Below are 13,780 nucleotides of genomic sequence, written 5' to 3' on the forward strand. Positions count from 1 at the left end.
ATTCGTCACATGAGTCACCCTTCATTTCCCTTTCCAAAAGTAGCACTTCCCTTCTAAAGAAACAAGGTGGGCCCAAAATCTGCTGAGGGCACCTACTAACTTTGTAATTTTAGGCAAATAACGCTGCCCTCTGTGCCTCGATTTCAACACCTGTAAAATGGGGCTACGACCTCCCGCCATTCTAGCACTGCTGTGAGGATAGGAGGTAATGGCTATGAGGGAGGGGCCGAGCAGGCACCCCCACAGCAGTTAACGTGACTGGCAGCTGCTGTGTTTAAATCAGGGAACTTGTGCTCCAAACCCAAAGGTTAGGTGGGGTCAGCAAGAGTCCACACCATTCTCCCAGCAAGTTAACTGGACACCCTCTGGAGACTGCAGGCATTGCAAAACCAGGCCACTGACCTCTTCGTTAGAAAAGAGTCACTTGTCATCTGCTTGGAACCTGGCCAGTCTTCTAAGGTGATCATGGTATAATCAGGCATATCAAGTTTGGTGCACTTCATTATTCCTCCCTGAGTTGGAGTCTGACTAAAATTACTAAAGAGCATGGTCCCACCCACCCCCGCCAGCCCCAACCTGCCTCTTACCCTTCCATTCAACTTCCCCACAAACCTCTGAGCAGGGCAGCCTTCACAGGAACACTCCTGGGACAGAACACCCTCGGCTGGGCCTGGGGCCTGCTCTCATGCCTGTGGAGGGCAACCCTACTGCTTAACACTCTTTAGGCCCCAGCAAAGTACACCACAGCCCATGCTCTCTAGGGATGGTACCCCTTGCCCCATAGTTGCTGTGCCCTATGCTGCTATCAGTTGGAGAATCCACCACCCATAGGTGGTAGTGGTGTTTTTTAAAGAACCCATGGAGTGCACCTACAAATCTCTAATGCTCATCTCCTCTCTCAGAGTTTTTCTCAGAGTAGATATCCAGGAACATTTTTTGAATAATTGATTAAAAGTCTCAGCTTGTATTAACATTTGCCAAGTACTTTCCATATGGGTCCAAGAATACATTAAAAATCCTGTGTGTTGTTTTAATTGGAAGTTACAGTCTCTTAAAGTTACTACAAGGACATTGGAATATCAATTTCTGGAGGCCCCAAGAGGCCTAAGGAAATAGCAGAGCGTAGCAATGGGCCCCGAAGCGTGAAAGTCAGAACTCGAGTGCAGACAAAAGAGGCCAGAGATGGTTCCCACAAAGGATACTGCAAGCCAACCCCCTTTATTCATCCCCAAGCACCCAGGGAATCCCAAATTCCTACAATGAGGGAAGCCTGGTATTGACAAGGGAATTGGTAGGGCTAAAAAACTGGTATTTTAAAACAGCTGTTTCTGGCATTTCATAACTAAATCTGATAAGTTTACCCACCAGCTGAAATGTGTGATTTAATTCTTGTGGCCAGAGGGCTTCTGACTGTCTCAGGAGCTGGGCTCTGCCATGTTACCACAGGCCCCGTCCAGCAGCACCTGCCCCAAGCTCCTTCTATTTCTCATCCTTATTTGAAAGCCTTACCTGGACTCCAGCACAAGCTCACTGACATGTTTTCCTCAAATTTTTATAAGCGCAATACATAAAAATTTAGAAAACAATTAAAGTTAAAAAGAAAATACCACCATAGTCCTATACTCAGAGACAGGCATAGTCACTATGTGAATACTCATCATATGTATATGTAACTACTATAGCATACAACATTTTGAATCCTGTTTCTTATAACATGGTCTCATGAACATTTTCTCATGTCATCAAATATCTTTGAGAACCCTTTCCTTCATATTCTGTTCCATTCATTTCTAAAAATTACAAAATACACACTTGTAAAAAAACTGAACAAGTACAAAAAGAAAAACGAAAGTTCCCATCAGTCTCCAGCTTCTGCCGAGCCTCCCGCTGTGGATGACCACTCCTAGCAGTTTGGAGTATACCCTTCCAAACCTTTTTCTATGTGAGTAATCCAGATGGGCTTGTAAATCATTAGATATATGTAGCTCACTGCTGTTTTACAGAACAAAATCTCACTCTGCATTCGGCTGCTTGTATGGGGAAGAGCTCAGTCAGGGAAAAACCACTACAATCACTATTCCCAAGCCAGTGCAGAGTTGGGCCTTTGGGCTGGGGCCAGTTAGTACCTTGGAACATAGTGCTAAAATGCCAAGGCCATTACAGTATTAATCTAGCCACTGGTGAGTGACCTCCAACCTGTACTGCATTACATGATTTACAAGCATAATCTCATTTAATCCTCTCAATAGCCCTGTAGGAGAGGACTGCTGTACCCATTTCACAGATGAGGACGCTAAGTAAATGGCAGCACTGCAACTTCACCAAATACAATTCTAACTGGTACAGTACCACCTATCTGTTCACTGATTTCTTTATTCATTCATTTGCTCTTCTACTTAGCAAACATTCTACAGGTCAGTAACACAGCAGGTCCTAAGAATAGCAGTGCACACCTGCTAATTTTGCAGAGAAGGGGGAGTTTGACCAATACCGCCCAGGACAGTGTTTTCAAAATCCAAATTTGTTCACCTGAAGATTAGTCAAAGAGAAATAAGGTACCAGGCCAATTCTACCAGTTCACTAAATAAGCCTCATGACAAAGGCATAATGGACAATGAGTCAACAACTTCGGATGAAAACCAACAAGCAATAAACACTTTTTAAATCTTCCATTTACATTCTTCATAAAGCTTTCAGGAGAGCTGATACCTATAAAAAATACCTAGAAACCGAGGCGGGCGGATCACGAGGTCAGGAGATTGAGACCATCCTGGCTAACAAGGTGAAACCCTGTCTCTACTGAAAATACAAAAATTAGCCAGGTGTGGTTGTGGGCGCCTGTAGTCCAGCAACTCGGGAGGCTGAGGCAGGAGAATGGCGTGAACTCGGGAGGCGGAGCTTGCAGTGAGCTAAGATCGCACCACTGCACTCCAGCCTGGGCAACAGAGCGAGATTCCGAGATTCTGTCTCCAAAAAAAAGAGAAATACCTAGAAATGAAAAACATTTCCACTGCAGGAAGTAACTTTAATTTAAAACCAATTGTGAGAAATTAAAGTCATCAACTCTAATGGTGGCTATAAAATGTAAACTGGTGGCATAGTTACTCCCGAGAATGTTAAATGCTCTTAAAGCTCAGCCTCTCACGCACCAATGGACTCAAGCTCCAGCGCCGAGTCAGTGAAAAGTGAGTGTAGAGAACCTCACCAACCTGTAGGTTTCCCCAAAAGGAAAAGTGGAATAATGAACAATTTACATACCCTTGTCTGTGAGATTTTTTCGAATGACTTGAATAGTAAGAATATCCAGAATAAGTGGATTCGGTATCCATAGCAATGGAGGGCTTGCCCTTGAGGAAGGATCAGGTACTGTTTCTCCTTAGAGGTAGAGAATTTCACCTACCAGACTCCTAAAACCTCAAGGAGTCTGGAAATTAGAAGAGCAGGCACTCTTCAACAGGAACAAATTCTGGGAAAGAGGGAAAAAAACAAGACATTAATCTTCAAAGCCAACCTTAATGGGGCTGAAAGATAAATGACAAAGCCACATCTCCTCTCTGGGGTCTCTATCATGGAACAAGCAAGCGAGGGTGAAGCAGCTGAACTCTAAATGCTCCATCCATGCAGCAACCGGCTATCCCAGGTGTCTGGGAGGGAGACAGGATAGGTGCTGAGCAAGCTGAACCCCTATCACAGCAGCAGGAAAATGGGAGGCACTCATCCACTTCCTCAGCACGGCCTGACGCCTGCTCACTGGCTCTAGGAGGTGACTTTCCACATCTCTGGCCCTCCACACAATGCCCAGCCCCCGACTGCCAGTTTGCTGGTTATAAAAACAATACTCAGCAAAGTTGCTTTCAAGGGATTCGGTCATAATTTCCAAAAGTCAATTGAAAAAAAAAAAAAAGATCTTCAGTCTTTTTGATCTAGCATCCAAATTTCTGAGAATTTATCTAAGGGAACTGATTTCTTTTTCAAAGAAAAATTATTGTTGTCTCATTGTCTATAAATAATAAAATGCCAGAAACAATGTAAATGCCCTCAGAATACAGGAATTGGTAAGGAAAACATGGTTCATCCACCAAAAACGTATCACATATGTTTACAATGATCATTATAAAGAATGGAAACTCTTATAATGATAAATTTTAAAAGCAGGATACAGTATTGTTGATGCACAGTGCACCAACATTACAGTTAAAATCATATAAAATTACCTTGGTAAGGACAAAGATTTTTAAAGGAGATACAGAAAATAAAAGCAGGCAATTTATTATTTGCAGGCTCCTGGGTCTTTTCCCACATTTTCATTAGATATCGCTTTGCAATAAAAATAAATTGGAAACATTTCCAAGTACATTCCTGAGCTCCCACATGCTAAAATTTTTACTTCGAGAAAACCGAGATCCACAAGTTCTGTCTCTCTCTGCACCCCTCACCCCAGAGCTAGTCTCAGCTCAACAGGGTTCCTTCTTCCAGCGCTAGAAGCTGAAACTGCAAACACAGCCAGTGAGATAAGTGTGAAGAAAAAACAAAGGAGCTGTAAATGCCATACCCTAACCCTCCTGGGAGGAGGCCACGTTTCCCTGACCCCAGCAATGACATGTAAGTCTGGAGGGAATCAGGTCAGCACAAATCGCCATATACTTCCAACACAGCCCCCACAGCCTCCCATCCCACTTACGGTGTATTTACCCTTACCATTCATTCTTCCTGGGAGTCAGGTACGTTCACATCCAAGGTCTGCCACCCAGGGCCAGTCTCCTTTGTCCCTGATGCCCTTACTTGCCATTTCACTTCTCCTCTGCCATCAAGAGCCCAAGGCTAGCCCTGGGGAAACCTGAGTTCTAGCCTGAGCCCAGCCACTGTCTTTCTTATGCCTCAGTTTCCTCATCCATTAAACGGGGTAAACCACCCAGCCACCAACCTCACAGGTTGATCTGAAAATACAAGCAGATACAGTTTCCAGAGGTGGGTTCCAATCTCGGGTTTTACTCACTTATTAGCTATCAGGCCCCAGTCAAAATGAGCAAACCTCTTTGAACATGTAACTGTAAAATGCAAACATCAGGGTTGCTGTTAAGACCAAATGAGCTAACAACTTTGAAGGCACCCAGCGCGAGCTCCAGATGTGCTAGGTAAATGAAAGTCCATGTCTATCAGTACTCCCTTTGCGGATTCCAAAACCCTTGTTCCTCTGTCTTCCTAATGAGAGAAATGCTTGGAAAGAAGCAGAGCAGTCTCTCTGCCAGCCTTCCTGCCACAAAGCTCACCTATAGGCTCACCTGCAGTCAGACAGAATGGAGCTCGCATCTCAGTCCGCTGCCTACTAACTAAGCTGTACACCTGGGCAAAGCAGTTTCTCCTTGGAGCCTCAGAGATTTCCCAATCCATAAAAAGGAAGCAAGGCAGCCTATTATGGTGGGCGTTTGGTGGGGGAGGTGGCTGTAAAGATTAAATGTGAAAACAAACACAGCAGGCCTTTTTTAAATGCTAAGTTTTGCTCCTCCACTTACCCTACTTTCCTAGAAGACTTCAAGAGCTGAGTCATCTTTTTTTCTGCCTACTGTCTCCACCATTTTCACTAGCAATTTCAATCAGCTTTCAGCACCTCAGTCTCACTTCCTTTCTGCCCTGGGCTTTGCTGTTTTCTCACCTGCTTCATAACAGGCAGCCGTCAACATTAGGATGTGCATTGAAGATCTCCAGCCCTGAGTGAATTGAGATCCTCCCTGAAAGCCCCTCACCCAGCTCTCTGCTATCTGCAGATTCTAATGTCCAGTTCCCTGGCCCAGAACACTGATTTCCCTCTCTCTTCTAGATTCATAATTAACCCTTCATAACTGCTACACTCTTTCTGCCTTGCATCCCATAACTCTGGATTCCCCAGTCCATCCCAACTTCCAGCTACTTTTTGCTAAATGCTGCTGGGGTGTCTCAGAGGCAAGCGGCCCAGGCCCCGCAGACCTGGGCAGATCCAGCTTGATGCTTCCTAGCTGTGACATCAGGGGGTAGATGTTTGCCTCTATGAGCTTGTCCAACCCCGCCCCATAAAATGAGGTCATATAATATTCTCTCTTCCCAGGGTTCTTGCGAGGATTAAACGAAACTGCAAAGGTAAAGTCTCTGGCACATGGTAACCCAAGTTTTATTCCCTTCCCCCTCTGCCAGAGGACTTCATTCCTTGTCCTCATTGAAAACTTGTGGCCATTCATTAATACAACTCCAGACCTGTCCCTCAAAGGAAACCATGGGTCCCAAATGCCCTCCAGGGAAAGGCTTTATCTAACTCTACCAACCACCCTAGTCTGGTTTCCCTCCCACAGTTCCTTCCTGTACTTACCAAAGGAGTGGTCTATACATGCTGTCACTCCCTCCTTCTCCACTGTCACTCCAAATCCCCATCCACAACACTCCATTGAAACAACTCAAAGTTGGCCAAGGATTGCTGTGAGCCAAGTAGCATCCTTGTCCTCCTCCCCCAGTGGTTTTTATTTCATTTATTAGTCCATCCACCTCCATATTAAGTGGCACCTACATGACCATGCTAAGCAACATTAGGGCAAAGCAACGACAAAGGCACACTGCTTGCCCTAGTAGAGTTTCTCTGTAACTCGCTAGCCTCCAATTTGATGCTACTTATGTTACCACTTCTCTAACACTCCCTATCCTCTCCCCTCACCACATTATCCCTTAACATTCAAAACTCTTCTCATTCTTCTCCATCCACAGATTTCCTACGGCAGAAGCTCCTTGAACACAGCAGCTATGTCTTACCTCCACCCAGGATATTTTGAACATAACAGGTACCCAACAAATACTTACTGAAAGACTAAATCCCAAGTGCACATTTCCTACTGAGATTCTTCTTGCTCCCCTTGGGAATACCATCATCCCTCTCAAAGGCGCTCTCCAGTATCCTGTCCTGTTCTTCCCAATTCCTCAGCTAAAGTAATACCCTCATCCTATGGATCCAACCCTGTGCCACCTTCAATACCCTCTCTGATCCTCCCCTCCCTCTACTGATTCACAGCCACCCACTTCCTCCAGGCTCCACCTACACAGGGCTAGACCACTACAAAGTCTCCAGGTGTCCTCACCAGTCTACACACAGCTCAGGCTCCTTGTAAGTCATACCGTTTCTAATAGTTACCAACTCTTATCCTATCCAAGATCTGAGTGAGGATTAAGAGGATGCAATAAGAGGCAAACGAATAAAATCCAAAGTGAACTCGACTTTGGATTTTCAACAGACTTAATAGAAAAGGATATCCTGAAGCTTATCACTGCAATGATATATCTATGAGATAGTTCCCTTGCATACACAATAAATTAACAAAACTCTTGATAAGGTCAGAAGGAATCCCTTATCAGAAAAGATAATAAAGCAATGAAAAGGAATCAGGTTCCCAGGGTAATAAACTGATAGACTGTCACAACAGCATGAATGGGACAGTCATACAAAGGTGGGAATATGGCTCCTAGAACCTGGAACTGTCTATCATAGTGACCCCTCACATGACTCATATTGTGTTTGGCCCAGGCTGGGCAGCAACCAGAGTGACCTTTTAAATTACAACGCAGACATCACTTCCCTGTTTAAAACCTTTCCATGGTGTCCCACTGCACTTTAAATAAAATACAAAAATCTTTCATTTGGTATGCAATGTCCTGCCCAGCGCTCTAGCTCCCTCCTCCTTCTCTAGCCCCAGCTCCTTTAAGGTAGAATCTTAGGGCTTTGGCAGAGCCCAGTATATCTGTTGGTACTCACCCTTTACATGCTCTGTTTTGCCAAATTCCTACTCATCACTCCTTAATTTAAATACTGCTCCTTTGAAGAGGCCTTTCCTGATCCTTCAATCTCAATCAGGCTCTTCTCCAGCACCCTGTACTCTTCCTTTCTATCCAACTTCCAGTGATACATTTGTTTGTGTGAGCACTTATTGTCTAGTTCCTTTACAGGCTGTAAGCTCCATGAGGGCAGAGGCACTTTCATGACTGTCTTTCCGGCTCCTAGGAAATTATGGGTACCCTATAAACGTCTGCTGAATGAAGGGTTTTGTGGCAGATCTTAGGACATGAGGCCATAGATTCGTTGTGGAAGAAACTTTAGAAATTATCTATTTTAAATCTTTAGTTTTAGAGGTGAAAAAAAAGAAAGATGCAGATATCAGATAGAGCCATGACACCAGAACTATCAAAAATAGAGCTATACTATTGGCTTGCATGGCAGTCCCACTCAGGGGCAGAGGTCATACTCCAGACACACTGAGTAAAAACCAGCAGCAGCCTCTTTCAGCCACTGCCCAAGAACATCTTGCCTCACCTGTCACCCACCCCTTAAGAGTGCACTGCTTGGCACTGCTTGGGTGGGGGCTGGAGGCAAGTATCAGGACAGGGCCAGGCTCATCGAACCACATCGCATGCAGGCAAGGTCAACACTGGGAGATAGGTGCACAGGGTGCTTCTGAGTGTCAGTGACTTAAATTCTGGACTTCCTAGGCAAAAATGTCAGAAAGAACCTCCTTTACCACCCTTTATCAAAAGCAAAATGAAGATAAGCAGCCTCAAACAGAATTCTCTCCTAAAGTCATGGTCACTCATATAAAACTCCTACTACTTAAAATGAAAACACAGTGTTTAGCAAATCGTATGAAGGAAATAATATGTTATGATAATGACAGTGGTAAACACAAGCTAACCTTCGCAAAAAGGAAATTATAAAAACATCAACAGCTCTGCCTAGAGCTATTAAGTAATTAAGGGGGCTCTGGTTTGGAAAGTTACTATGTAAGGGGTACAGAGACATGCACTGAATTTAAAGAGACATTTTGCTTCCTATGCAGTAAGTAGATCTATTTCCAAGGAAAAGTGGTGTCTGGTACAACCATGCTTATATATGCTGTGTACATTACATTGAATATTTGATTTTTATATAGAATTCTGCAGAGATTATGCTATTAATTATTATTTATATTTTGTCTTGAAGCTAACATTCTTCTTAGGGGTACCCATTTTTAATTAAATGGTACTCAAGGGGAAAGTGACAATTGTAATAATTTTGTTTAGAGTCAACGATTCTTCCAGAGAGTAGCAATGAGCCCAGATTGTGGGTTAAGAGCATTCAAATCCTGGTTCTAGTACTTACTGTGTGACCTCAGAGCAAGTTACTTAACTGCTCTCTGCCTCAGTTTCCCTAACTGTAACAACAGATTTTATTTTACTTATAGATCTGTGGTGGGCATTAAATGAGATAATTCATAAAAATTACTAGAACAGTACCTAGCACATGGTAGGCACTCACAACTGTCAACTACTACTAGGATTCACTAGAGTAAAATTCCTTCAGTTAGGAAGAACTGAAGGGGTTGTATGGCATAAAACTTCTGTATCATTTTCACTCAACTTATACACATTTTTCTGGTCTCTGCTACCACCTTTAACTACTACTATTAACTATAGCTAAGTAACAAGTGATTTCTATTCTGTTTCTTACAGGCCTCTATTTACCATCCCCAGGCTGGAAGCAAATGTCAGAGAGACCAGAGAAAACTGTGTGTGTTTTAGTGGGTTAACTTGGAGGGGCATGGGCCTGGAAAGGAGTGGGCAGAGATGCAGGGCAGATCTATAAAACATTTTGAACTTGTGGTCTATAAACCATCAAATATCATGCAGGTCACTGATGTGAGGATCTTGCTGGGCTTATGGCATTTGTGACAAACCCATTGATTCTTTTATTACAACAGCTTATAAATGAATGATTCTGGGTCATTATTTACAAGGAAAGAAAACGTTAACTTCGTTTTACTTGTTTGGCCAATGATTTCAACTCACCTTGCCAGAATAAATTCTCTCAGCTCCAGTCATGAATTACCCCCAAAACACCTCCAGCAACTGGGTACAGATTTCTGAAGAGCCATGAATTAACATGTCTGGAGTTACGTGATGTATATTTGAAGGCAAGTGACTCCCTTGTCCCCTGCCAGATATTTAAACTTCAGAAAAATAGATCTCATGAGTACTACCTCCTCCGTAAATCTGATGCTACAGAGTCTAATCACTGCTGTTCTGTAAGTGGGACTCAGAAGGACACTGCTAAAGACAACAGAACACACATGTATCCTTGCATCAAACTTTAGTACTGCTAACATCAAACCAATACTGCTAACAGAAACATGGTCCAATCACAAGCCCACCTAACCATTTCCATCTTAAGGAAAATAGAATAGCATGATGCCCAAATCACATGCCCCATACAGTGAGACCCCAACCAGCTAGCTGACTTTACAGAGATGATGGTAATACTCTAACAGTTTCTAGTTGTCAAGTGTTTACTATGTGTTAGATGCTGTTTAAAGTCACTTACATGTAATATCTCACTTAATCCTCATAACAAGCCTTTAAGGAAAATAAAACATTAATACCATGTTAGTCAGGGAAACCAGACTGACACATGAGCCAGGGCTTGAACGTTGAGAGTCTAACTCCAGAACCTGTGCTCTTAGCTACAGAAAATTGACAGCACTGTAGCAATTACTAGAATTGTTTGTTTATATAGAGGAGTATAAGCAACAATCATAAATTGTCCCAAACCACATATAACCCCACAGAGAATTTTGCAATTTCAACTTCTACTCACAGGTTCAGTGTCCCAAGCATTGTGGGGCATTCAGGAGAAAAGAAATGAATCTAAAATAGTTCTAACTCCTAAGCAGCTCACAGCCCCAATGTAGAGACCTCCAATTAAAACACAATGTGACAGGGGCCCATCCCACCCAAATTGCTGATAAGGCCTAGAGTAGCAAGCATGGTGTGTGTATATATGTGTGTTAAGGGGATGATGAAGGGGAGAATGCCTTCTTCATTCAACGCATCTATCCTTCAAACAAAGGGTGACATGGAATTGCTGCTTGGTAAAGAAACTTTAAATTTCCTTTATGGTTTTGTCCTTATGTTGCTTAATACATAAGACAATAAAAATGTACTGCTTGGCAAGCAGTCCTTACAAATATAACACTCTCAAAATTCTTCTCCCATTTTACTTACAAATTAAGTTGCAAGCAAGCCTCACTGCCAACATTGTTGACAGTGAAATTTCACACTTAAGTGTTTTCACTAATTATACTGAGAGACATCAACGTTTGGGAATGTTGAATGCTCATGGATAGGTGAAGCGTGTTATTTCTTTGAACTGGAAAAAGAAACAGTTTCCTCCCACAAATCAAAGCCCCAACTATATCACATTGATTTAATTCAACTCTAAAAACTCTATAATTAGTGGTTACAGAAAATGGCTAATTACCTCTCCCTGTATTCAGACAGTTTCTGCCATCTCACTTGCAGTGCCTGGGAGCTGTGTACTCAACCCACCCACTGAAGGGAGAATGCTAATTAACATTGTTGTTTGGTGATACAAGTTATAATATTTTTCAGCAACCCCGCAAAATTTATAAACATGTCAGTGAAAATATCAATTCGTTACAGTTTGTTAGCTTTTGGACTAAGTGCCTAAGAATACATTCATTTCTAACCAAAGCCAGGTTAAGAGTTTTAACAAAATGCACGGGCCTCTCACACAATCATCATCATAAGGCTCTAATACTTCCTAACGAGCATCTAAGGGAGCTCACAACACCTTCGCAGTGTGGGCATTAGACCTGGTTTGGAGAAGTGAAAACTGAGCAACAGATTTCTGGGCTCCAAGTCTCATCTGCTCATCACCCAGCAGCCAGGCCGCGGCTCCGCCCCACTCCTGCCGCCACCACGGACGCGTTTAAATTTTTATAAAGCTTCACACTTCTCTAGGCGCGATGCTTGGGGCAGTTCAAAGACTACAGAAGGAAATGAGGTCCTGCCGGTGGCGAAGGCTGCCCCGGCGCGGTGAGATTTCCTCCAGCAGGGACACCTTGGGCAGAGACCCGCCGGGCGCCTCTGCTCCACCCCGGCGTTTTTGAAAGTAAACTCCTACCTGCCTGTTGCGCTCTCCGAGGCGCAACTGGACTCGCCCCCCAGGCCTCTAGGGCCGGCTCAATTTTTTGTGAGCGAGGTGTGCACACAGACCAGCTCTGTCCCGGTTCCTGGCGGAGGGCCAGGCGGTGCCCGGGTCGAGCCCCGTCAGGGGTGGGAAGCCCGGTGCGCGCCCGGCTGCAGCCGCCCGGTGCCTCCAACACTCGGCCACTCCCTGCCGGCCTGCCCACCACCCCAGCACGCGCACCGAAAGGGCGCACCCCAAAGGCCAGCCAGGGGAGGAAGGGGCGTCCGAGGCATGAGCAGGGAATCCCGGGACCCCAGGGAGTGGGGTGCGGCGGAGATCGCACGGCAGGGCCAGGAGGGGCGCAACGCATGGGGAGAAAAGTGGAGTCAGAGGAAGCACGACCCGGAGCGCTCCGGAGGAGGGGAGGGAGCTCCCGGCCCGAGGAGGGAGCCGCCGACCGGGGGTTGAAGTCCGGCGGGGCGAGTGCGGGAGGAGGGCGCAGGGGCACGCGGGGTCCGAGATGGGGGCGTCTCCCAGCCAAAGGTCTGCCCCGGGGGCCGCCGCCGCGCAGCGCTCGGCCTCTCGCGGGACTCACCTCCGCGCTGGCCGCCCGGGCTCCGCGGCCCGCGGTCTCGGCTCACAGCGGCCCCGGCTCTGCGGCCTGCGCTGGGCTCCTGGAGAGGCAGAGCCCCGCCGCCGCCGCCGCTGCACTGCTGCTTTCCGCTTCCTGTCCCGGCGCCGCCCCGCAGCCCGAGCCCAGCCCTGCGAGCCCGGCGCGGCCGCGAGCCAAGAGCAGCGAGCGCTACCGGCCCCGCCGCGGGCCCGGCCCACCTGCAGCGGAGGGCGGGGCCCGACCGGCGTCCCCCTCAACTCGTCACCGCCCCGACCCCACACACCCGGGACACACACGGAGGCGTGCGCGGCCACACTCATGGACACGGTCCAGGGAATGACACCTCCCACACACATTCACCCTCATACACACTCACACTCTACACAGACGCGCACAGCCCAGTAACCCACTCTTCTGGGCAGACGGACACACTATAAACACACGGCCCAGGGATTGATCTCCGACACCGTCCCCTTCCCCCCCACCCCGACAACGCCCACATACTTGGAATCTTAAACTCACACACACGCGCACACACACACACAAAATCATGCACAAAATCCAAGCCCTTTTGCCCTCACCAGCGCCCCAACCCACATATACACATGGCTCAGGGACTAACCCCCCAACCCCACTCAACACACACTCATATACACAGATTCCAAGAACTGACCGACAAATATCCATATACACCATATCTCAACCCGTATACACACACTTAAAGTCACATGTAGCCCTGGAAATGACCCCACAAATACACACACACAGCCTGCAAGCCACCACAGCAAGCCTCTCCCCTCCTCCTCCCTTATCAGAGCAGGCACTGCCGCTAGCCCAGTCTCCTAGAAACTGCTAGATGAGCACATCTCTGCAAGCAGGTAGCTGAAGCTTCAGTGCTGATTCCAACCAGGTACTCTTTCCGTTCTGAGCCTTTGTTTCCTTGTCTGAAAAGTGGTGAGGATGCTGATGTTCACCTTGCAGGATTGTGGTGAGGATTACAAAACAGTTGGCAACGATTTTGATGAATATTTGCACTTTTCTTAGTTGTCTTGTGTTGGTAGCATTAGGGTTCCTTACTGATTATCTCCAATCTAGCCAGGACCCAAAGCTGCTTACATGACAGAACTCTACAGTGGAAGCAGTGTATAATGAAGTGCTAAATTTCGGAAGAGTTTCTGCAGGAGTATTGCCGGCAT

The 13,780-nt window shown here is 45.9% G+C and overlaps 1 protein-coding gene across 1 annotated transcript in view; it reads right to left on the reverse strand.

Moving 5' to 3' along the window:
• The window catches only part of VANGL1 (VANGL planar cell polarity protein 1), a 57,313-nt gene extending 44,547 nt beyond the window's left edge, over window positions 1-12,766 (reverse strand). Inside the window, exons 1-2 of the mRNA XM_033200749.1 lie at window positions 12,567-12,766; window positions 3,259-3,466 (exon numbers count right to left, since the gene is read on the reverse strand). Coding sequence (XP_033056640.1) covers window positions 3,259-3,329 — 71 coding nt within the window. The 5' untranslated portion in view covers window positions 3,330-3,466; window positions 12,567-12,766. The remainder of the gene's footprint in view (window positions 1-3,258; window positions 3,467-12,566) is intronic.
• Between the last annotated feature and the right edge of the window lie 1,014 nt (window positions 12,767-13,780).

The sequence above is a fragment of the Trachypithecus francoisi genome, unplaced genomic scaffold (genome assembly GCF_009764315.1).
Source record: "Trachypithecus francoisi isolate TF-2019V2 unplaced genomic scaffold, Tfra_2.0 Lachesis_group5, whole genome shotgun sequence".
In the NCBI taxonomy this organism is placed as follows: Eukaryota; Metazoa; Chordata; class Mammalia; order Primates; family Cercopithecidae; genus Trachypithecus; species Trachypithecus francoisi.